Below are 26,639 nucleotides of genomic sequence, written 5' to 3'. Positions count from 1 at the left end.
TGTTATAATTCATATGCATAACAGGAAACACTGATAGCTGACAATGTCAGTTTAACATTGTATTTGCTGACATCAGTTGCTATTTTCACACCACGTCATAACTTGTGAATCTGAAAATTGCTCCAGAAAAAATGAAAACTGTAAACAGTCCTTATGCAATAGTGTATACATGCACATAAGCTATGTTACAGAACGCGTTATGTACTGGAGATAGTACATACTAAGGATGTTCTTTTCAACAGTAACGTATGCGACAAAATGTGAGCACATATAGTATATCTTTACAACTTGAGAGGTAAAGACACTTTTCTCTCCTTCATATCTACAGAAATAACTTGAATGCAAGAACATGCTGTGAAAACTAATGCCCCCCTCCCGCTGTGTCCTTCATAGCTGCATCCATGCTCATACACTCATGTAATTGCAATAGACAATGAGATGCCATCTTTATAGGCGCATGGTACAACTGTCACAACGTGTAAGACCACAGTAAGTCCTGTCAAAAGAGCTTATGACATGCTAACACACCACATGGTGTTGATTATTCCACTGAAATAGTCTGTGAGAGATGGGGAGCCCTGCTCTTAGCAGATGTCGCAGCTGATGTGTTTCCCTCTGCCTAATGTTGTCAAAATTTAATTATGGGTGGTGGATGCATGGCTGTTTGTTTTTGCATGGATGGAAGGGAGGTCGCCCATCTAATATAGTTAGTAAACAAAAAGTGACAAAGGTGCTGGGAGAAGATGAGGAGGTGATATGGGTAAAACCTAAATGTTTAACTCTGTCTCATCATAAAGTGAAAACTCTTACACCTGCTAGAAACGAATCCTCCGTTCGTCTTCCTTAAGGCCTCTATGTACAGCAGTCTTTACTGCAAGATGGATTTTAAAAAAAAGTTGCTTAATGTGGCAGTTATAATTAACACATATGAACTGATCATGTGTCACAGTTTACTGTTGTGAGTATCCTGTCAATGGATAAAAAGCAACACTCACAAATCATACCCTGAATTGTGGGTAACCCCTCTATCAACCACAGCTTTTCTGAATCTACTAGGACGTATTATCATATTTATGTTAATTTCTTGTTATTCTCTCTTCATTTATCTTTCTGTCTTTCTGCGAGACTCACCTTGGATTGCATAAGGATCTCAGGTGTGCAGCAAGACCAGGGTTTTACGAGATGCACTCAGCTCATCAATCAGAGAGATGGGTGGCTGATTCGGCATGTAGGTGCTAAAGTACATATGTGTGACCTCGGGCAAGGAGATTGCACCTTAAGTCTTTCTCACACACACACACTCACACAAATGACTGTTCTTGAATTAGCCACCTTGATCGCTCCTCACCCCTTCTGCTGATCTACCTCAGCTGCAGCTTCACTTTTTCTGTCAGTGTGTGTGCATGAGTGTGGCGTTATGGCTTTAGCCTGAGGGTAAGAGGTGAATTAAGGATGAAGGCGGCAAAAAAGTACGGTCAACTCACTCAGTTGAATGAGTTCAGAAAATGGGCCTGTAGCAGTAGTTAAACATCGTGAAAAATATTCTTTTTTTTCTCCATCATGCAATGCACACAAATCTAACCATGTTAAACATTTAACTGACTATGCTAAATGACTCAATGTCATAGTTCACTTTGTCTTGATTGTTTCAAGGACTTCTCATTTGCCATGGCTTCACACTGTGTGGCCCCATCACAATCCTCATCTTTTCATTTAAATGTACCACAAATTATCCATACATTTACACCCCCCCCCCCCTCAAAACCCACAGGTCATGCCACTTAACTTCAGCCTGCCCCCTGCTGTAATAGGTTCTGATAGGAAGCCTCCAGGGAAGTTGACTTCTCCATGAGAAGTGATACTAAAAGTAATTGCAGCTGAAACCCTGTGATGGGAAGGGGGGGGGATTTTTGTATAAAAAATGGAGAGTGCAGCACAGGGAGGCTGGCTTTTAAAATAAGTATAGAGAATACATGGGGAGAAGAGAGGGTGAGGATAACACACTGGATGGGCAGAGTAGAGATTACTGCCCTCAGCCATTTCCTGTAATTTGACCTCAAAGGGGCAAAGCAGCAACAGTCTCCTAATTCCTCCAACTCATCTGCATACGTCACTAAGATGGTGATTTTTTAAATTCCCCATCTTTTTTGATTATAACAGTTTGATTTTAATTGGAGATGACTAATTTATTTAAACCTGGAGTTAAATGCAGAGCACTTTTCTCACTATAATGCATCTCATTTCCCTAATGGTTAAAAAAACAGGGGGTTGATGACAGTTTCATAGAACATAAACAAGGTTTCATATCATTAACTTTGAATATGAGTTGTTACCTTAATGACCCCCTTCACTTTATTATTCCTGTGTGAAAACCAGCTTGTTATTTTTAATGAGGACATGGATGTGGTGCCTGGTGGTTACAGTTGATAAAGAAGAAAACTATACAGACAAAAATGGCACTATACCTATACCATGCAAACAAAAAAGTATATTTCAAAGACAGAAAAAAGTCAGTCTGTAGAAGAAAATGCTTGAAAGTGCTTAAATACTGTGGGCTCATCTGTTTCCATTGTAAAGATTAATCTTATCCCTTTTACTTGTTTACTTGTTTATTTTAAACTTTTCTTGATTCCATCTACAGTGACTTATATAACAGCAAATGCTTAGAAATTCCTGACATACATGGTAAATAGTCTTATACTTGTAGAGCACCTTTCTACACCCAAGTGCACTCAAAGGGCCTTTAAACTATTTGCCCATTCACCCATCCACTCACACAATCATACAGCGGTGGAACAGCCACCAGGGGCAACTTGGGGTTCAGTGTCTTGCCCAAGGACACATCGACATGTAGGGATCAAACCACCAACCCTTTGATTCATGGGCGACCTGCTCTACCCCCTGAGCCACAGCTGCCCCATACTGCTGGAAAACTTCCTTCTGAGAATCAATATTGTTTTGATTTTATTTTATATATCTGTTTCTGAGAAGTAAGTAGTAACTAAAGGTATAAACTAAATGTACTGAAGTACAATATTTTCCTCTGAAATGTAGTGAAGTCAAAGTGAAGTAGCTTAATAGATTCAGAACTTAAACAACCTTCTGTAACTTGTCAGCTCCTGTGTGCTTAGTATAAATTTACTGTGCAACAGTATTGTATTATCCACAGCTCCATAGAAATAGTAAGCCCTTAATTTTATACAGAGTGGTAGACAGCGCAATAGGACGGTAAGCTTTGATATGAGTGAACAATGTTAGGGGAGCAGTTGTGGCCTAATGGATAGAGAGCCAGACTTGTAACACGAACGTTGTGTGTTTTTAGTCTCAGGACCGACAGGAATCGTCTGTGGGTAGTGAATAGCCACAGCCCTTTCCACCCTCAGCACCCTTGAGCAAGGCACTGAACCCCCAACTGTTCCCCGGGTGCCGCAGCAATGGCTGCTTACCGCTTCGCATGTGTGTACACTCGGGTGGGTTAAATGCAGACAGGAATTTCCCAGTTGGGATGAATGAAGTAGTTTTTAATCTTGATAGCTGTATATCGTGCAGTACATCATGCAGTATAAACCACAGCACACATTTTATTCTTTTCACGTTTAAGGGTGGTTTCATTCCTGACTTTTACAGGACCACAGGCATAATGCTGCATTTCAGCAGAATTATTTAATTTCACACACACAAAGAAAGAAAGAGAGAAACAAACCAACATTTATCTTGACCAAGAGTGTGCCCTTCCTGCCCTCCCTCTGTCTCTCACTCTCCCACACACTCAGTATATATAGAAATGTTCATATGAAACCTCACAGGGCTCTGTCATTGCGACAGTGAGAGAAGGAGTGAAGGGAGAAGGAGTGTAAATAATAGATTTTTTAAAATTCTAATCATTTCAAAGAATAAATAATGTATATATTTGTAAATCCTATACTTTGTGGAGAGACAGGAGTAGTCCCTAATCAATATTCAATTGGCAGTGGAGGGAATCATCTTTAATGTACATATGTTGTTACAGTACCAGTCAAAAGTTTGGACACAGTTTCTCATTCAATTCAATGGTAAAGTGTGTCCAAACCTTTGATTGGTAGTGTGTGTGTTCTGACACTTAAACTTGAAATAAGCAATTGCACAAAAAATGATTCACTATTAACACAATATGGGATTTCCAAACATATACGTGGAAAAAGTAGGTGCTTAAAACTATTTAGCTGTGATCATGTAAATTTATTGTGCAGCCTTTGCAATGTGGTCAGAAAAGTTGTTTAATGCAGCTTCACATTAAGGACTACCAATATGTAACCTGATTTAATATTCCTCTACTTAAGAAAATACAAGTCTTCAATTTTATTAGATCTTGCTTTGAAATACATAGAATCTCTTGGTTTTATAAATTAACTCATTTTGTCAATTATTTCATTTTTGTTCTTAAAATGTAAAAGTATTTATGTCACAGATAAACTCTTTATCAAGAACTCCATCAGGAGCAGCAACAAAAATCACTACAAAACCATGATTTTAAATTTCATTTTTAAAACATTTCAGATCAGGTGCTAAATGTATGTCAAAAAACCTCAGCTTAAGGGCAGACCAAGGCATCTGAATATGCAGGCATGTCTTTGTATAACAGTGACAGGCATAGATAAGCAGAAGAAAAACAGATTGCTGAAAGTTTAAAGGCAAGTTAAATATAAAAATGTGAATAGCGCAGTGTTTAGGGGCCACATTTCTCCCTGGCCTTGTCCCATGAAATGTATTACAGCCCCCCTTTACAGTACTGTAGCCACTGGCCTTGTTGTTAAAGTGACAGGCCGGGGGCATCGATTCACAAATCCTAGTGTCAGTTGCATCTCTGAGGTAGTGAATTGCATCATAATTTGAAAGATAAACATTATTCATTAGGTTCAAATGTTATAACAAAAGAAGTATGCCCTGAAAAAAACAGTTAGGCTCCAGCCTAAAATCCCCCAGAGGGAGAGCAACTATATTTGTGTTTGTACACAGTGCATTTAGTGTTAATAGCGTTTGATCTTGAGGGAACAGCAAATACACTCCTTATTCGGGCTAAATTTAACAGCACATGACACACAGCTGATCACTGAAGCCTCTTTGAAAAGAATCTGCAGACGACAGTGCCATGAAATCGACATTTGAACAGGAAAACACAAAGTCATCTATGTATCTCCTGATCTCTGATGTTGTGCTGCTGAGGTTTACACACACACACACACAATGAATTATCTATCCCTCTCAAATATGCCTTAGCTCTTCACAATGTGACCAATCCAAAGCCACCAGTCTTTGAAATGAAATCCTGAGGGTACAAACACATGGTCACACACACACATTGCATCTGCCTCAGGGCTGAAGGTGGGAGGGTGAGAGCAGTGAAAGATGCTGTTGATGAGGTGGAGCAATGGTTGAGGAGATAGAGGATGTGGGGAGCTGACGAAGTGCCGATGGCCTCTACAGTAGAGACCAATGAATGCCATGTAGCTTAAAGATGAGCCACACATGCAAACAGACAATAAACAAACACAAAAGCAAACACGTACTGAATCTGGTTTAAACTTTGCACACACAGCATACACATACACTGTGACTGATATATTTCTTCTCAGACATGTATATGACCACACACTCAGGTCGCAGCCAGAGGGAGAGAAACTTTGCCTTCTTTACTTTGCCGCTGGACTTCCCTCGTGTCTTCCACGGCTGTCATGCTCCTCTCTACAGCCTTCATTCATCAACTAACCTCAGGGACAGGAACATGTGATGATGCGTATACACACACACACACACACACACAAAAAGAGTTAATGGTAAATGGACTGATATAGTGCTTTTCTACACACAAGTGCACTCAAAGTGCTTTTATACTATTTTTCCATTCATACATTTGTGCACACAATCACTCACACACCATCGGAAGAGCCACTGGGAGTAACAGGGAATTCAGTGCCCAAAGACACCTCAACATGTGAACTAGACCACCAACAGTTTGGTTTGTGGATGACCTGCTCCACCTCCTAAGCCACCACCGTCAGTATGTACATAGTCACATACGTAGGTATACAAGTAAAAAGGCACAGCAGTCGCCTGGTGTTGACCTGATATTGTCTAATATTCATGGCATTGCCTATTATAAAGCACTGTAGGTGTCAACAGTGTTGCTATGAAAAAAAAAAACATGTATTGTAAGTTTTATTAAAAAATGTATGAACATAATTATTGGTTAGGGTTGATAATGCTAATTACATTAGTTTTGATGTAGTTTAAATAAAATCAGTCATACATAGATGAAATGTTTCAGTCAATGTCAATATAGGATCAAAGTGGCTTTTATCAGAAATGATACAAAAATAAGATAATGTCGTCTTTCGAAGATTTTTTTATAACATCCCCTGAATGAATAATGTGGCTCCACTGTTTTCACCATAGTTTCAGTGGTGAATGTATCAGCACAGGAATATAAAAAAATAAGGATTTCCTTATTTGAGTAGCAGATGTGTTAGTTGTAACCCAAGAACCTTAAGTGATTTTTGTTTTATGTACCTGTACCCAGAAGTGCCATGCGGCTCACTAAAGGAGTGTTTATTTGTAGTTGTTATGTAATTAGAAGTGCTAGGTAAAATGAATGTGTATGTTTTGGATGAGAGACTTCTCAAGCCATGATAAGTCAGTACTAACTCCAAGGCACAGAATTATTTTGGAGTCCTGGATTGTCTGGAGTGAGAACAAGTGAGGCAGGAACACCTCCCATTCTCCTTAATCAGGGTCTGTCCAGTTGGGAAACAGATTTGAGGTGCTGGGGAACCTAGAGCAACACCTGGCCACTGCCAAACCTGAAGCCCAGACCTCTCCAGCACAGCTGCCCAGATGAGTTAGTGAAGCACCTAAACCAGTAGATTATCTTCCCCGTTTACTGCACTGTCCACAAGTCAACACCCATTAGGTCATAACTTTGGGTGTAAGTGACTCTATCATCGGGAATATCACAACATATTCAGCAATAACCTTTGGTTTCCTGGGTGCCACAGTCCCAGTGGGCAAAAGCCTTTGAGCTCCTGCCAAAATAACTAAAATTGGCATTTCAGCAGGCTTCTGTCACTACCACCTGGCTCTCAGCAGCTTGTGCACCAGTTTGATTGGTTCCCCATGAATCTTTTTGCTATTCATGTGGATCCAGGATCCCTCTAGCAATCCAATAAATTCTCCAACTACACTGACATGTACTATCACCATACATATTCCCCCTGCACTCACCAGCATACCTGTACGAGTAAATACCAGGCTACATTCCCACGTGTATTTGCTTTAATGCCAGGCCCAGGGGAGCTGTTAAAGTAATATTTTATACATAAGTAAACAACCCTCAACATGATAATTGTGTGTCCAAATGTTTGACTCATACTGTATGTCATGTGCTAGGTCACCGTTCTGTAGAAAGAAATGCTCTCAAGCCAATACTCCATCTTACTTTTATATTTAGTATTTATATTTACAACATACAACATTCACACTGTAATTATTACTGGTAAACTCTATTTGAACTACTCGGCTTACAAGAAAGACTTTCTTAAGTTAAAACACAGAGAAACCCATGAATTTTAGGATTTCAATGACTAATTTGAAAAGACCAATTCTGAAATCCCCTGGGTGCAAACAGTAATTTATAGTGAAATCTGTCAATTTCAAATAGACTTTACAAGCCTGAAGATGTTCAGCAAGAAAGAATAATCGCACACCCACCTTCATACAAACTTACAGGAGTGACAACGTGTCGCTCAAGGAGGACTGCTGCCATCTCTTGCCATGGTGGTCATCAGTGCTAAACTCCTGTCAAGTTGCATCTTACACCCTATTGCACAAATACACACAAACATACCAGTGCGTTTGTTTCAGGGCAGGACAGGCTCTGCAAGGGGGTCAACATGTTGTCACACACACCAGGGAGCAGCGTTGTTGTTGGAAGTCCCTGTTTCTTCACTATCGCCGATGACACCTCACCACAGAAAACCTGCTGAGACTATTAGCATGCCAGCATGGCAGGGACGTATTGGGCCCAGAAGGGCTTCATCCTGGCTAAAAATAAGTAGCTACATTTTATTTATGTGATAGAGAGAGTGAAAAGTCAGCTGCTTAATTTGCAGGTATTGTGATGTAGTAATTAAAGAAGAGCCATGTAAAAATGAACAAAACCTCCTATATTTTATCAATATGTGTGGTGTAGACTGCTTGAACTTGATGAGGATGTTTATATTTGTTTAATTTTGTAAGTCATCTTGATCAAAATTTAACTTTGTGGGACATTTTTTAACCTTTTGTTTAATAATTTTGGGTCACAGTAGTTTCCACAAAACAAAAGGACCCAAATTATTTTTTTTTTTCATAAGGTCACTAAAAATAGTAACCGTATTTAGTGTCAGACATATCCCAGTTGCCTTCTTTAATTTATCAGGCCCTTCAATGACTTACATAATTCATCGGTACTCATTCATCAACCCCCTTCCCCTCGCACATAATCAACAGAGCTAAGGTTTCAGCCCCTAGACTGTGACTTAGCTAGTCATCCACATAAGCTATATTTTCCAAAGTGAAGATGATATGGATTGTAAGGCATTGAATTATGCTGATGCCCACTGGAGTTTCACCTCCTGACATCCAAGTGGCACCCTGCTGGAGTTTATCTCCATTCCTTCATTGTCTCAGCATGGCTCACACTTCTGGCTGAGCAGCATCCAGTTTCAGACACTGTCTCATGCTGATCAAACAAATTCAAAAACTGAATTTATTCAATCAAAAGGATCAATAAGTGTGTTCCTATACTGAGGAAGGTGCTGTCAGCATAAAGCTAACAGCTACATTTTAGTGTAAGTGACTGACACTGGCCAACAGCACCACTGTTGGTTTGTATTGAGTGGAGGATTTTGTTTATGTGTGTTTATGTGGGACTGATGTTTCAATTCCCATTATCAACCAGACTCAAAGCCCAGCAGAATTTAATGTACTAGTGTCCTGTAAAGTACTTGTGGTTACAGAACTGCAAAGCAAATGGAACACTAATTGTTGATGAGGTGACCACAGTAAGGTGCTTTTACTTGGAAAGTTGTTATTTTTATGTCTTTTGTGTACTTCATGTCTTTCTGTTAATTTAATGCATGGTGACTGCCTTCATGTTGCTGCACTACTTACTAACTAAACTATGTTTCTAGCACAGGATGTAGGTTTGACTAACGTGACCATCCTTAAAGCTTTCAATCATGCATCTTTTTTATGCATTCAACAGTTCTCACTTTTCCAACAGGCTTTCCTTGATCATTTCTTGTGATGTAAATGTTTACTGAAGAAACATTTACAGTTTTGTTTAATGTCATTTTAGATCAATATGCCTGACATTCACAGCTGTCTTACATCTGGGATAAGAAGATCTTAGTGGAAAGACATTTCCACTCAAACATGGCACGTCTCTCCCAGGTGACTGCTTAGCAATGGCAGTAACTGAAAACTTGCCCCTGGCACTATGTATGTGATTCAGGACTGTGTGTGTGTGTGTGTGTGTGTGTGAATGAGCATACACACGTGTGTGTGCATGCTGTTCATGAAGCATGTGTGTATGTAGTAATAGTTTTTTTCTGTGTCTGAGGATGTGCATCTGTTAGTATCAGCATGCGTTTGCGTGCCTGTGTACGACGCTGTATGTATTTAAACATGTGTCCTGTGTGTGTCTTCATTAGCGAGCTTCCTCCCATCCACTGGTTTGCACTAATAAGTTGTCCTTTCCTGATTTCTATTATTGAGATTAACCATTTTTCCTAACAGGAGGATGAATTAATAACCTTTTTAATACCACCCTCCCTACCCTCCACTTTTTGCTCTTCTACTATAAGGGGCCAAATCTCGTCAGCATTTCCAGCCCTGTGAGCTAATTTGACAGCTCACGGGGGTGATGCTGATTCCACTTCGCAGAGACAGGTACCCTAGGGCTAGCCAGCTGGATCGCAGCGGATGCTTACAGATTTGGCTTTAGCTTCATGCTGGGTGTCATCTGTCTCTTTGGTCTGGCGCGGGATAATTTTTGTGTATGTGTGCGTGTGTGTGTGTGTGTGTGTGTGTGTGTTTGTGTGTGTGTCTGCCCTGACATCATGTGCCTGAGCAGTTTGTGCCTGGCAGGCCTTGTCTGTCCAGGTTGGCCATCAAACACAGCCAGCATGGCCCTAATCTGACAAGGCACTGCTCCAAACATGCCACAACAGCCGAAGAAGGGTGTGCGTGTGTGTGTGTATGAATATGTGTTTGAATTTGCGTGCATGTATGTGTGTGATACCAGGGCAGGGCCCCCTTTTTCCTAGTTCTTGCCTTTCTCTACTGTTCTGATCCAATATCGCCCGACACACACACACATACACACAAACTGATAGAAAAACTTCAAAAACAATGACGTGGAGCTCAGTCCATCTCACAGCCAGCTCCTCTGCTCATGTTGTTGTGAGTGTGTATGCATATATATGGGTGTGTTATTTAGGTGCCTTTATGTGTGTTTTAAATGCTGCAAGAGAAGCAATTTTGACCCCCACAAACACAGAGATATCCTCATCCAGGGCTCCATCCACCCCACATCTGTCACTCTGAGTGTGGGCACTTTGCAGAACACTCTGCCTCAACAGGTTTGAAGCCTCTCCCAGCCTTCAGTTGACTTCACCACTGCCTTTTGGAGAAAGAGAAATCCTTCGCCATGCTAGGATGGGAGAGGACAGGAGGAGTGCCCCTCATAGGACAAATGACAGTGTATTTCCAGTTAAACTCTGGATGAGCCCCAAAATGGTGGCAGGGGCCCCACAACAAACATTAACCACAGCTGACACACTGATCTCCCCTACACACAGTTTTCCAGAGTGAAGCTTGAAGGAAAAGGGGTAGGCATTACAAGATGCTTCTGACAACATTTTGTTTTGCTGTGGAAGAGAAAAGATGGTTCCTTCTATGAAAAGCACAGGATGATGAATACATATGTTGACTTTCAGGCTGTGAGCCATGTACCACCACTGTGTCTCCCCATAACACCTTGGGACAGAATGACAACGGGACAGTGTCACAGTACTCAGGCACTTGCAAAGTGCAACTGCATAAGGGCCTTAAGTATGTTTATTTGGTTCTTTACCCTCCTGCTGTACTTCATTCTTTATTTTTACTGTCTACTTTTCACTCTGTTTTCTGCTATCATCCCTACCTCTTCTTCATGGTGGATAACTTTAAAGTATCCCGCCTCCAGCAGGCAGAGGGACAAGAGGGTTGTGACCTGCTTGCTACCCATGGACTGAGAGTGAAAGAGAGAAAGACAGAGACAGTAAATGAAATAAAAAAAAACTGGATTTGAAGAGAGATGGGCAGAGGCGGGTAGGTGGGTTGTTGGACAGCAGGTCCTCTCCTATCACCTCTCTTCCACCCCCCACCTCTCCTCCTGCCCAGAGGCCTTGGCATCCAGTGAGTAACACCCCACCACCACCTCCCATTCCCCTTTCCCATCACCGCCCCCCACCTGTTCAGAGCCATGGTGCAGTGAGTGGCGTACAGCGTGTTGTAAACACAAAACAGCGGCCCTGCAGCCCTCTGCATGGACCTTGGTGTCAAAACCCAGCCAAGCTGAGAGAGAGGGAGAGTTGATGAGAAAGAGAAAGAATGCAGACCAGCAAAATGCAGAATAATTATACCCAGTGGGTAATGTGAGTGCTGCTGGTTACAGGGGAGGTGTGGTCAGGCTGGGGAAAGACACACAGAAGCAAGAGCATCATAGGGGTGAGGTTGCAGGGCCAGTGAGCATTTTTGGTAAACCAGACTGCACTGGTGTGGCATTGTTTGTAAGTGGTGCTGCAGAACAAACAATATTGTAGATTTTTTCATTTTAGAATGGTAATATTGCAATTTTTGCCCATTAGTACTTTTTATTCAGTACTTTGTAGGAGCTCCTTTGGCTACAATTACAACTTTAGGTGTGTTCAGTCAATCAGAAGCTGAAAGACACCAATTCACTCTGTCTTCCCAATCCTCATCTGAAATGGTTCCAGCTTCTGATTGACTGAACACACCTGATCCAGGTAATCAACAATGGGTAGGACACGGATAGTTGGGAAACAAACAGGGCAGTGGCCCTCAGGGACCAGATGACTATCACCTCAAAACAAAGAGTGGCTGATAAGAAGGATCTGAACTTTACAACATAATTTGCATTTTTATATATATATTTTTTTTTTTTGCTCTCTACATAATGCCATAGTCATTATTCCATTCAGTATTAAAATATATAATTTCAAAAATGACAGAAACCAAAAACACAGCATGATAAGGTGAATGAAGCTTTTGATTTTTAGAAGTGTTTAATGACTCATTATGTAGGCATACTGTATGGTATTAAGAGTCTACAATGCCTCTAACTCATTCTACCAGATCTTGTCAATGAAGCCCATTACAGTACTCGTGTGCTTACATAAACTGGCATTTTCATCTATTTACTCCTGTAAAAATTTGATTAGCTTGTTTAGCATGAGTTATACTGAAATATTATGGTTTATAAAGACAGGTGAGTAAACAAACACACACGTGTGCATACACTTGTCTTACACACTGTTTGTAAATTTTATTGTGAAATTCTCAAAGAACAATTTATATATTAGAAAATCTGACCCTTTACTGACCCTGTTAGGTCCATGAAGAATATTTGTGAAAATGGTTCTTTATAGAAATTGTATTTGCAGTTCACTGAACCAATTTAGGGTTTTAATGGTGCCAAAAAAAATTTCTCTAAGGCACCTTAGAGAATTTCTTTAAAAAATTAATAAAATACTTTTTTGTCAGAATACCATTTTATCAATTTAAAAATACATCTATAACAAATGAATACTATCTAAAGTGCACAGATCAAACTAGTGCTTCTATTAACACTGGTTAGATTGTGTTTTCTTATATCAGTACTTTTTGTGTGCAATGATGCTATATATGTTAGTCTGGGCTTTGGCTTGGCTAATCTCAACTACACTGCCAGTCAAACATGTAAACATTCACTCTATAGTTCAGTCAAATCTAACTAATAAAAACTAAACTAATAATATAAGTTAATATAAAATGAATTTAACTGGTGCCATAAGTGAAACTAAATTCAATTAAAATTGTATGCAAGGTTTAATGTGTACACATAATTGCAGAGGATGCTATATATAGGTGATGATATATTTAATTTTTACAAAGCTACAACTTTAAACTTTGTTTTGTGACAATTTTGGAGAGTGTCCCAGAACGGCTTTGAGCCCTATGCAGGGGTGTCAAATAAAAAGCAGAATTCATTTAATAGACCTGTGGGACAGAAATACAGAGAAACACATGATCTGCTCTCACGCAACAAGCATGCATGCAAACTGCAGCCCAGCATCAGAACGCTTGCAGATGATAATGCAGAAGGACAGATATTTTCTCGTTATGTTGATGTTGGCTTGACTCTCCGAATTCTGTAATGCTGTGGAAATCTCAGCTTACAGTTTAGAGTAGATGTTAACTTCTCCTTCTCCCTCTTCAGAATCACACTACAGATACATTTCTAAATGCATTTTAAAATATTATTGATGTTTACAAAAATTAACTCCCAATCCTAATTTAAGAATGCAGCCATTTACAGAAATGGTTCTTTAATTAAAGTGCATTAACAAGTAAAAAAAAAAGTAAAAATATTGATCATACTAATGTTTACACTGGATATGCAGATACATATTTTCAGGTCTTATTTTAATGACCCCAAATAAAAATCATTATGCTAACAATGAATTTAAAAGGACCAAGGTAGATTTCATCTTTTCAGACATTCCTATTGAGTTGCAACTCATATAATAGACATACATAACAATTAGGTTTATGTTACTCTGTTGTTTAAATATGGTAATGAATGTGTTAAACTTCTCTCTGCCATTCTCACAGTTGATCTTAATGTTTTTAATTTTACCCTGCGGAGTTGGAATAAGCAAAATAACAGTATGCATGTTGATGTCACAGAGGCCTTTGTTGGTTCTGACATGTTATTGTCCGAGAGCTCCTTGTGCTTCTTTAGACAAACACAAAGCTGCAGTGAATAGTTTGTTTTTCATTCTTCATCTGTTTCTCAGTCATTCAAAACTTGTGTGCATGTACTGAGTGTTTAACTAAACAATATGGACAGTGGAGGACTTAAGAGCTGCCTTAATGATCTACTTAACTGAGCATGACAGTTCTAATAAATTTAGGGTTCACAAAAAACTTTTAATAACTAATAATAAATGTTTGCCCCAAACAATGCCCCTTCTCACTCTGATTAAAATTTCTGCATATACTGTCTTCTTCCCATGAGTGTTGTGTTTACTAAAACATCTCTGCCAAAGTATTTGCATTTCATAAAGTATAATAAAAGCATTTGCAAATCCAAGATAATTCAGCACCAGACTTTTGCCAGGCCGGGATTTAAAACTAATGGACTAAAGTAAGAGACTTGGTGCCATCTTGTGGTGATGAAGACACTCTCTAAACAAAAGTACAATATCACAGCAACTATCCTCAAAAAATGTTAAAGCTGTAGTAAAACAGAGAAAGCTATTATCAATCTGTATTCTCAGGGAAATTAATAATTTCATTTAAATATATATGTATATTTTCCTCCTCTATGTCTTTAAAGGCTAATGGAGGCCAATCGATGGATTTGTAATATTGCACCACCATTGTTTTAAGATATCTGATTGTTTCCCAGATAATCTTCAGCAATAGGATAGAAGCTGCTGAAGAACTATGGCAAAGTGAATTATTTATTGTTATTACTTATTGTTTTATAAAGATCAACAAATAATTTGAATTGAGTATCCAACTATGGAAACTCCCTGTATAAATGTAAAACATAATACTGAGTCAATATTATAAAACTATTGGATGCCCTTTATTAGAAGCTTATAATTTGTAACAAATCAATTTGGATAGTTAATTAATCATTAAGAAATGTTTTGGTTGCCAAGTTTTAAAAAAATCCTCTGTTTGCTATTAACCATTCACAAATTCTTGTGGGTTTCACACTTTCTAGTAAGTTATTAAATCTAGTTAGAAATTCTAATAAAAGTGGTTAATACGCTCAATTTGGTACAGATACTCTGAACTCTTTTTCAGGGGATATGTGGGTCATTCGAGAGTGTACCTAATGAACTGAAGGATCAGTGGTGTAAGAAGTGCTCAGATCTTATTAGTAACACCAGAGTAATGGTCCTGGATTCCAACTTTAATGTTACTAAAGGTACAAAAGTTTAAGCAAATTATACTTGAAGTACCCAAAGTAAATACTGAATTACACTTGTTGATACATTGAAGAGCACATCTCTTTAATGTTGCAGCTGGTAATGGCAGAGCTAATTTTTAATAACTGTGTTGCTCATAAATGTCTCCTAGGGGATCACTTAAGTCTTAAACAATGAGTTTGTTTTGATTGGATTTTGGGCAGCACAGTGTCTTGGTGGTTAACACTGTTGCCTCACAGCAACTAGATTCCTGGTTCAACCCCATCAGGGGTCTTTCTGTGTGGAGTTTGCATGTTCTCCCTGTGCTTGTGTGGGTTTTCTCCAGGTACTCTGGTTTCCTCCCACAGTCCAAAAACATGTATGTCAGGTTGATTGGTGACTCTAAATTGCCCATAGGAGTGAGTGTGAGTGTGTGAGGTTGTTTGTCTCTATGTGGCCCTGTGATGGACTGGTGACCTGTCCAGGGTGTACCCCTGCCTTTCACCCAAAGAGAGCTGGGATAGGCTCCAGCTGATCCCTGGGACCCTGGTTAGGAATAAGCAGTAGTAAATGAGTTCTCTGACAATAAAATCATTAGTTACAATTGATTGTCCACATATAAAGAATCACATTCCTGCATGTCAGGCCAACACAGACAGATGAAAGAAAGAAAGATGTTTTAAAAGCAGACAGACCAACACTGCCATCTGCTGTCCTCTGTTGCGCAATACCTCAGCGCACACTACTGTCCACACTCACAAAAACAACAACAACAAACAACAAACAAAGAAGCCACACATTGAAACGTTACACAGTACGGATCGTGTCGCCCCAGATTACCTGAGAGACTAGAGCACAGGGTATCTCATGTGGACTCGTTACAGAGACCAAAACCTGTAGCTAAGTCTAAACGTGACACCCCTCCTTTCATTCCCTTGGTTCAGTCTATCCGAGTGCCCGGATGTAGCAGTATTGAAGTCAGCTGATTTGTGTTCACGTGATTAGCACAAGTCGAAGTTTTTCGTGTTTTAGGGTTAATACGTTACTTCTTAATTAAAGCGCAGGCCACATTAGTGAGTCATGGTCTGTGCATGACACGTATATTTTCACTTTAACAATTAGCTGCTATTTAGCTTAGCATTTGGAGCATTTAGCAGGCGATTAGCAGCTAGCAACTGATCGAGCTACCAAACCTTGGCTTAGCTACTGAACCGAGTACAAGCGGGCTAAGTAATAATGGACAAGATTGTTAAAGGTGAGTGAAGTCAGTTAGATAATAGACTAATCGAAGTGTTATTGATCACTGAGATTATTATCGAGATGTTGCATTGATTTCTAGCACCAAGGTTGTACTAGAAACCCTTAAATAGCACATCAAATAATAAAGATTGTGAGATGTCACCTTGGTTTTAGATTGTTTGAAAACATGATACTGATTTATCACAGTGATGTTGTACAACTGTTATTCTGTGTGAATTTGTTTTTGTGATGTGTCATGGTCCTGCAGATGTGGGTGATATTCAGTCTCGACTGATTGACCACAGACCAGTCATCAATGCAGAGATCCGCTACTTTGTGAAAGAGTTTGAGGTATTCAAATAGATGTGTAGTGGACTTAGGTCCACTGCACACAGCTGCACACAGCTACACACAGACTCTGCAAAGACTCTAATCATTTTAGGAGCTGAACTCTTGTCTGAGTGACATTCAGGTCCTGTGTTCACCTGTTGAAGTGCCCTTGTGCCAGAAACTGACTCTATGAGCGCCACTATTTTTACTGTGTAGCTGAACCTAACCCCTGATATCTCTGTGGAGGGAACATAACAATTACAATAATACTGTAGTTGTGCTTGTATACTCTATAGCCCAGATGCAGGATGACGACAGACGCCTTGCAGTCATCACTAGCATTGTCCTTAGGCCACTGAGGTTTCTAGTTAATTCTGTTTTCTAATACTTGAAGTCATACCTGGAAAGTCTTGTAATAAAGACTAGAGACATGGAGGTGACTTGTGGTTTCAGTGCCTTTGATGATTGACCTAATTATTACACACTGGTGTTATAAAACTGTAGAGCAGGTACTGAGAATGTATTTATTACGTTACATCTACAAGTAAATACATTATAGCTTTATCTATAATCTAGATTTATCTCAACTACATGCTATTTCAGAAAGTTCTGGATTTTGTTTTTCTTATTGGCATTATCCATCTGCCATTTTAAATGAAAATTGAGAAATATTCCCAAGACAAATAACATCTAAAGTGGAGTTATTGATTGATATATGCTAAATGTACCATATTATCCCTTCTTCTTGAAAAGACAAATTGTCCCTTGTTATTTTTACGTATATTTTATGTCTTATGTTAACATCCATTACTAGTTTATTTGACTAATGTCATTAGTGTTTGCTGCATTATGGGGGGTCATAGATCTGAAGTTTCCTCTGCTGCTGTTCAGGAAAAACGTGGTCACAGGGAGAGCAGAGTGCTGGAGAACATCAATAAAATGGTGATGGAAACAAATGGGCAGACGGAGATTGCAAATGTAGATGGTATAAGCCAGCAGTTGTCGGACATTATTAAACGATGTAAGTCCCCTCTCTCTGATTCACATTTAAGGCATTGTCTTAAACTGTGTGTAATTTCATCAGAAGACATGTATAGTTACAGTTATAGTTATAGGGATGTCCCCCACCCCTTTTTTTCTGTCTGGTGTAAGGATAAGTGTAATTTTTTAAAATTAAAGTTTGTTTTATTTGTTTTTGCACCTGTCCCCCAGTGGAGGCTGCCAATCACATGGCAGAGAGAGTCCAGCAGAGGGAGCTGGAGACACAGCAGGTAAAATCTGATCTCAAATACTCTATTCACAAATGCATTGTAGCTTGTACAGGAATTTATTGTGTTGCCTCCTTCTCATGTTGTGTACTTACAGAGCACACAGCTACAGATGAACATGGAGCGTTTGAAAGATGAGTGGGCAGAGTTTCTAAAAGAGCAACAGAGATTAAAGGAGGTAGTGGATAAGGAGCATGCCCTCGCTGTGGGACAACTCAGCACAAAGTATAGTGAAATGAAAAAGGACTTGACCAAGTTTTCATCTATTTAATTAGAATGATGTTTGTGATGGTGTGAGTGAGCTATCACTTATTATGTATACTTGTCTTTACTACGGACATGGACATATGTTTTGCATGTGAGACATGAAGCTGTTAGCGTTTGACTGGTGTAAAAAGAACATGAAGCTTGTAGGATTGGCTCCTGCGCAAAAGTCAACATTTTCCAAGTGATAAATGTGAATTGTGAATACCAGTACAGTAATGTAACAGGCCATCACACTCTTTCTTTTCTGTCTCTAGCCCAAGGAATTTACACAGCATGCAAAAGGTCTGGAAAATGTTATTGTTAACTAAGCAATCTCTTGATTGTTCCTTGGCTGCAAGATTTTCAACAGTTCAGTGGATAACAGAAATCTGCTGCTGATAAATTTGCATCAGCCTCAAATTGTAAGGAACTGTGAGTTTGGTACTGAGATGAGATGGTACAAGCACTGAAAGTGAGATTGTTGAATGTTAGAAAAGCTCTTGAGAACAGGTGTGTTGGAAAAAAAACAGGCCAAGTGTTGCTGAAACAAGCTCAAACAGAGGAGTTTTCCAGAGCAAATCATCCATCACCAGCAGTGTTTGAAACATTTAACCTCTAACTTGGAACATTTAACTTTTTATGAAATAGCTTTCATTATAAAATGCTTTTGCTAAAACCTGGTTGTAGCTATTTCTGTTGGATTTGTCACCTCAAATCTGATTTGAGTGAATGTTTATTGTCAACAAAAAAGCGTTTTTTTGTCTTGTGATGCTGAATTTATTTCTAGTCCTGTATATATAAAAAAATATTGTAAAGTGTTTAGAGATGGCTGGGTTTTGTGCTTAGAGTGTATAAAATGTGCAGAATGAGAAACAGAAACTCCAAGTGATAATTTACATTTTTCATATAACCTGGAAAGGAAGTGAAATCAGCTCTGTCTTTACCCATGAGCTGAGAACTTCTGAGTGTTAGACTACTTTGATTTTACTCTAGATAATGGTGAGTTGTTGGACAAGTTAATGGATGGATGGTTGCACTGGACAGATTCCTGGCATGACTGAGAGTGGAGTTGGTCACAGACAACGTAATAGAACAAATATTTAAGATATTCCCTCTACATCCCTACTACACATGCAGCTGTATAACGTTCATCATGTGAAGGAGCAAGTCGGACTTTACCAAAAAGCTAAGCATAAGGAAAATTTTTAAAAAAAGGAAAAGTAACAAGCCAGCAATACAGTCCCTCTGCAGAGTTTTTGACATCTGACAGCACTGCTATACTGAGCTGAGTGCAGTCTCCCCTTTCCTGGAGTCCGTAGCTTTTTCTTTCCATTTAGTGACCCTGTTCCCCTGCTCTTATGCAAGAACACTCTGTGGTTGCTCTGCCCGTGTCTGTGCATATGTGTGCACATTTATGAGTCTGGTTTCAGAGCAGGACACGGTGGTTGTCAAGTCATCAGAGATCACAGAGGACACAGGCATGCCAGGAGATGTTTAGAGGCAAAGGGCAAGTGCCACTCTGTCCTGTGCATGTTCCTGTGTGTGTTTGTGTACATGTCTTTGTCACACACCTTGGTGACTGGCTGCAGCTGTCCAATATAGACACAGCCCTTCATCAGCTAACAAGGACTGACAATACAGCAACATGACCAACCTCTGCCAGTGAGACGTGTTTTCATTTGACCTTGTTCATTTTTTCAGTTTTGTTAGAAAGAAAGAAAAACAGCACAAAAAGGTCACCAATAAAATCATTATGATTTTTAGATACTCCCAAATAGACAAACTTAAATATTTCTTGGGTTTTGCAAAGTAAATGATTTATAACAGGTCTTATGAATTTTGACATTGCCATATAATGTCAGATTTAGAAATATATTCAAGTCAGCAAACTTTTGGATAATTTTGTTAGCGTGATGTGTGAGTAAGCCCAGGTTTATTTTTTGAGAGTATGGTTGTACACAGGGTAAAGACAACAGGGGTTCTCCCAGGATTCAACACTGTACAGACTAATGTAACAGTACAGAACATAGATACACAGGTAGATCTTGAGATGTGTGTTAAGACAGCTAGAGTATCTTCTCTCCATATCTTTATTGGTTCACATCCACAAAATCATAAAATATCTTAGTCATGAGTTGGCAGGAAAGATCCTTGGTGAAGGTACGACAAAGTACCATTGTCAGTGTCCTAACTTTTTCTTTGCCAAACTAAATTATAAAGCAATTTGAGATATATAGCAATGGGAGCATGGCTGAAAACTAAATGGCAGAAATATCAGCATCTGCTCATGTATTGTGCGTCATTGGTATGAAGGGCTAAAATTATCTTACATTTTTAGAGAGAGTTTGCTCTATCAGGGTATATAGCTGCCACACATGGAGAGGAAACTGTCTGTGTACAGTGTGATGGTACAGAAACTTTCCCTCTACAGCACATAAACCTGTAAGAGGTATAGAAAAGGGTGGGGTGCAGGCTGCAATCTTCTGTTATCCTCCTCAGCCTGCTGCCAAATGTCTCTGGACATGGGTTGGCTTGTTTTTTGCCTCTTGTGTCCATCTGAGAGCAGCATGTTCTTCCTGTTTTGCAGGGAGAACAGCACTCTCTGACCATGGAGCAGCCGTTCCCTGTGCCAACATAAATGGTAAAGGAAACAGCAGCACCCAGCTGGAGCCCCGCTGGGCAACAGACAAAGATATGGGGTGTGTTGGTTAATGCAATCTGATGCTCTGTCTGAAAACAAGCTTTCCACATTCACTGGAACAAAATGACTAATATCACAGGCATGAAATGTGTTGAGAACTTTTACTAAAAGAAACAGGACCAAAGAATTAATCATGTCGAAGCCTTGAATGAAAAATCATTTGAATGACTGGGAATTTCATCTGGTTCATCAAGCAGCCATGGTTCATGACAAAAGCTCAAATCTATTGGTCTACATGGACTGCCCTGTGAATGAGGGCTGGATCAACAGCTGCATGGTCTAATCAAATACTTAAGAAGCTTCTTTAAGTTATTAGTAATTATCATTGCAGGATAAACTTGGTATTATTATAGTTATATCAATTCAGTCAACTGATGAGAAAAAGCAGGTACAATTTCAATTTTTTGCTTTGGAACAATAACACAAAAAATATTGAGCCACCCTCACTTTTCTGACTGCTTTTGAGAATTTTCATCCTCGGCATGGTCACTCTCACTCTTTTGTGATATGTGATGGGGCCCTGTTACTCCCTTACTGAGGGGTCCAAAATGAAAATGCCAATGAACAAAAAGCACAACTCCCAAGTTAATAACACAGCATGACAACACCCCAGGGAGTAGGTGATGGTTTCTGGGCAGATGGTAATGCAGGGGGTAATATGAATTCCTTGGCAATAGTAAACTTTCACCAAGGTAATGGCTAAATAAGAGAGGGAAAGCTCTCAAAACTGCAGCAAAAAAAAAGAGAGAGAGAAATTGATATTTTCCTGATGGAAGGTTGTGAGGCACGCTGGATAGTCTCAGGCCTTCACACCTTTGAAAATGACAACTGGGTGGGATATAAAACTATTCATTGGAAAGAAAAGGGTTGGAAATTAAATGTCCCACCTTTCACTATAAACAACAGTACTCTTTTATTAATACATACAGACACTGGAACATGTTCATTCTTAACCTGTACAATTAGCATAATCTGTTTATTTAACATAATTCAAAAAGGCTTCCTAACATCAGATTTCTCTGTATAATAGACACAGACCTATATAACTGTCTCAACTGTGCATGTTTTTATTGTGTCTGTTCAGTTTCAGGAGACAGCTTTGCTAATAACAGGTCTGTGTACCTGCAAGATCCAAGAAACACATACAGAAACATTTTCCTCATTCAATCACAGGTCAAACAATAGCCAGAGAGGATGTGGAGAACAGCCTGTCATCGGCCAGTGGCCACCAGCAGCAACAAATCTTGCTGTCATTTAGATTCCTGAAGCTTAGAGGAATGTCTGGCTTCACTGCCAACAACACACCTTCACAATAGCTTTAAATTTCTTGAGTTTTCTGTACCAGGCATCTGTTGTCCTGGTGTTGCCTCTTTTTCACTGTTGTGGTTTTAAGTGACTCTAAACTTAAATACCTTAGAACATAAGTGGTTATGTAATCTGTCACTGGATTTCCAGTTTGCACAAGTTCAAAAGATTCTACATTACTTGTTTTACTTCTCCTTACATGACCAACTCTTTGCAATCTCAAATTACATCTTTTCATGAAATATCCTTGTTGTAACCTTGCGGGGAAAAAAAAGGAATTATTTAAATTAAATTCACAATTTTAAATTAATTTCATTCACATTTTATAAACCGTTGTGTAAGCACCGATTTGAGGCACCTGAGATTTTATGTGTTGTCGGACAAATCAAGTGAAAATGGTCTCGCAGCGATTCTCCATAATGGTACCTAGAGGGCTTCTGCTGTTATTCTTTGTTGGAAAACAAGCAGGGTGTGAATTTGTAAATGAAATGTGCTCTACAAATAAAGCTGCATTACCTTGTCAATAATAACACTTTTTAAAGTATGGACAGTCAATGCTTGAATGCCTCTCAGCTCTTGATAAATTATATGATTTTTGAAAAGAAGATTATGTTTAAAGGTTTTCTGGAGGTTAACCCTAAGCGGAATAGGAGAAAAAGACATGCACATCTAGTAACATTTCACAAAGCTAATCAGGCTTTTCTCCTCTTGTCAGTTTTGGGAAACCTGGACCAAAAATTGTGGAATTTCTCCCCTGCTGTTCTCAGTGCTCTAATTGAAGGATCTCACTTTGGGATCTCCACGGAGCACTTAATATCCCACCTAACTCAATGTCTGAAACACAATAAGTCAATCAGTTGTGCTTTATAAGTTTTTATGTGTGTTTTACTTATTCAGGAAAAAGAGAATCCCTGCTGTGGTCATAGTGATTGGCAGAAAAAACGAGAGTGGCAGGAGAGGGAGGAACAAGATGTGTGTGTGTGTGTGTGTGTGTGAGAGAGAGAGAGTATATGTGAGTATGCTTGGTATGTGGGGAAAGAAACCAGTCTACATACTCACATTGTTGGGACTTGGATTCCTCGTGGGAATCATCAAGTAAATCGTTGAATTTTAGAGTGACAGCCTGGTTTCAGGTCAGGGTTATAGGGTTAGGGTTAGGAAAGTAGTGGTTATGGTTCAAGTTTGGGTTAGTCTCCAGAAAATGAATATAAGTCAATGTAAAGTCCCCACAAAGTTTCTGTGTGTGTGTTCATGTGTGTGCCTCTGTGTAGATGTGATTTTTGCATCTGTGTGAATATTTGGAACAGCTCCAGCCCATGAACCCCCGTCTGAACATTGAGTCAGTCTCTCATCCCAGCTTTCTCCAGGGAGGCTTGAGCTCTTGGCAGAGGAATGCATGGGAGTGGGCTACTTCAATAAAGGCTACTCTCCTTAAGGGCCCAGGACAGCCCTGGGCTTTGCTTTTCATCGTTTTCCTCCCATGTCTCTCAGAACCAAAGTGGGCTGCTACTGCTTCTTTTCAAGTATAATGGCTTTACCTTGAGGCTGAGAAAGAAAGACACAGGAGGAGGTAGAGGTCCACAGCTGAATTTATGTCTCACCTTTTGTATATCAATGTTAATCACTGGGTGTCATGACATCTTGTTAGGAAAAAAAATGGTTTTGTGTTTTATTCAGCAGATAATGCCGACATGCATGTTTAAGATATTTCAAAACAGTCCGCCTCACACCTGTAAACCTTGACTAATAACCATGTTATCTCTTGCTTGTTTATTCTGTACAAAAATCGAAGTTTAAAAATCACAAATTGTGGTTTTCCAGAATGTTATATACTATTTTTTGGCTGGGTGCAGTAAATGTCTGGAGTCGTAACATCTCTTGATGATATTTCCAAGTAAGAAGCAGAGACTCCAAGAAGTCCCCTACAGTTTTTCAGTAGAGATGTGGAGGTACTGATAGGATTGGCTAACTTTGGAAAGAGAAAGGCTATGTATAACCTACATTTACCATCTTCTGGCTCTGCTTCAGTTATGAGATATTGTACTTGCCAAAAACAAAAAGGGAATAGAGGTAAGAAGACATCTGAAGAAGTAAAAGCTGAAAAAGAGGGAAAAGGAAAAAGTCAATAGATAAAGCAGAGAGTGACAAAAACAGAACCAGGCAACAATGACAACAGTAAGAAAACTGAGAGGATGAGAAACAGGGGAACAAAGGTGTGGTAGGAGGAAGACATAAATGAGATGGGAAGGAAAGGTAAAGAGAATGAAAGACCAGTCTTTGGCCTGCAGATCAAAGCAGGTGGTGAGCGGTAGCTCCAGGACGGTCCTCCCAGCACCTGCTGCTGCTGCACAGCCAAGTCAAACACATTATTCCAACATTCCAGCGCACGAATTAATGGGCTGTGTGGAGAGACCTTTACTGGGTCCATGACTACCTCTGCAGACACTTAGAGATGCAGACTGCACTGACTCACACGTAGAGAGGTTTCCTTGAACCAGTTCTGCTTATACAGGGACATATCCAGAAGATCACACACATCTGCAAAGATTTCCTGTGTTTGATCAGTCAGATCATTTTATTACACACCTGCTTGAATATAGAGAAATCCAGACACCTGTCAGAATAATAAAGTCACAGTAATCACAGACCTATGAAGCGTGCACATCCACACTTACATTACCGTGACTCATACATTGCACCATTGTCTGCCCAATTTAGCAAGACACACTATTAAAGGGACCTTATGGTTGGGTCCAAGTCAATATTGAGCAGAGAACAAATCATCCTTAGAAAAACAGTAAACATCTGTTTTGTGACTTGGCCACTGGCAATGTCAGCCTGACCTCAATGAGGCTGGGCCCCTTCTACATTTTCCATGAGAGCAAGCTGTACCAGTAACTGGGTGACAGCATCTGTAATTTCTTTCTTTTTTTTTTCAAAAAAAAAAGAAAATAAAAATAAACCTTGAAGCAATGAAGCCAGGGGTGCTCTTAAAGTGTCTTGTAGTATTTCCAAAATGAATAAATACATGGACAGTCTTTTTATATGGCTTTTGCTCAGGCAAAGTGCAGCCTCACTGGTTATTGATGGCATTTATGGGCTGCCTCATATGAAATACTGTCTGCTGATATTTCACTTTAGAGACCTGTATCAGCCACCTGCAAGATAAATGGAGATACTCTCACCCACTCAAACAAAAAGTGATGATGCTTGCTCTATAACATCTGTAACATCTGTAACATCTGTAACCAGTGATTTCATTCAATATGGAAAACAAACAATGGCACCAAAAAGGACACTGACTATGTCTTTTCTTGTTCTAGCTAAAACTGGGAAACCTAATAAACAAAAAAACATAAAACAGTGCTCATGTTTTTTAAAATTTCTCTTTTATTCATCCTGAGCATGTGCACAGAACTATATTGTAAGGGGCTTTAATGATTGCTAGGGAGAAGTGGTATTTATGACAGATATTAACCTTTGCTATTAACATTTTTGACAAACTATCAGCTTCGATTGTTATGTTACAGATGTTACAGATGTTATAGAGCAAGCATCATCACTTTTTGTTTGAGTGGGTGAGAGTATCTCCATTTATCTTGCAGGTGATGTGATGACTTTTTCACAATATTTGCTTATTTCTTCAAAGCTTCCCTGCTGTCCTAAAATTACACCCATTCTTGTATGTAAATGAACATAATGTTGCCTTTGTGACCTCTTCCACCACTAGATGTCCCTTTAGGAAAATGAACATGTCAGACATTAGACACTCATTCATTATCTTTTTCATGAACCCATTCATTGTTATACCAGTTGTCCTGTAGTAGAAGGTCATGGGAGCTGGAGTCTGTCCCAGTTGACATCGATCAGGAAGCAGAGTAAAACCTGTGTAATTATTCAGCCAACTAAAAACCTTTCCCACTGTGGCACCTCTGGGCCACCATGGTAGACTGAAGTGCTAACATCCAGTCTGGAAACACCATGATCTTCACCATCCCAGACCCTCTTTTCTCATTTTCTCTCATACTCCTTCACTTCACTATGTTATTCCTCTCTCTGCCCCATCTCAACCCCCTCACACTCTGGCAAGTACATCCTGATGACTTTAGCAGCAGGAAGTGGGGTTTTTACCGTCACGGCTCTGGACCAAGAAGTGTCTGTGAAAGGCAGCCTCCAAGCTGAGGTGGGTCCTGTCACCACCTGTAATGTCTCACCTCAGGTGACATGTATGAATGTTTTGAAAAAACAACAAAAGAAATGGCAAATGATAACCTGAATCTTATGAAA

The 26,639-nt window shown here is 39.5% G+C and overlaps 1 protein-coding gene across 1 annotated transcript; it reads left to right on the top strand.

Moving 5' to 3' along the window:
* Positions 1–16,227: 16,227 nt before the first annotated feature.
* bloc1s5 (biogenesis of lysosomal organelles complex-1, subunit 5, muted) lies at positions 16,228–19,168 on the top strand. Its single transcript, XM_026292645.1, has 5 exons — positions 16,228–16,518; positions 16,771–16,853; positions 17,724–17,853; positions 18,045–18,103; positions 18,198–19,168. Exons 1-5 carry the CDS (start codon positions 16,500–16,502, stop codon positions 18,369–18,371), a joined length of 465 nt encoding a protein of 154 aa, XP_026148430.1. The 5' UTR covers positions 16,228–16,499; the 3' UTR covers positions 18,372–19,168.
* The last annotated feature ends 7,471 nt before the right edge of the window (positions 19,169–26,639 follow it).

The sequence above is a fragment of the Mastacembelus armatus genome, chromosome 20, assembly GCF_900324485.2.
Source record: "Mastacembelus armatus chromosome 20, fMasArm1.2, whole genome shotgun sequence".
In the NCBI taxonomy this organism is placed as follows: Eukaryota; Metazoa; Chordata; class Actinopteri; order Synbranchiformes; family Mastacembelidae; genus Mastacembelus; species Mastacembelus armatus.
Note: the sequence above shows the minus strand (reverse complement) of the source record. Positions and strands in the feature narration are given on the sequence as shown.

What these genes read in the sequence shown, in the direction of transcription:
- bloc1s5 (XM_026292645.1), top strand. An exon ending in GTCGGACATTATTAAACGAT is followed by an intron (nt 17,854 to 18,044) that starts GTAAGTCCCCTC and finishes CCTGTCCCCCAG; the next exon opens with TGGAGGCTGCCAATCACATG. An exon ending in GGGAGCTGGAGACACAGCAG is followed by an intron (nt 18,104 to 18,197) that starts GTAAAATCTGAT and finishes GTGTACTTACAG; the next exon opens with AGCACACAGCTACAGATGAA.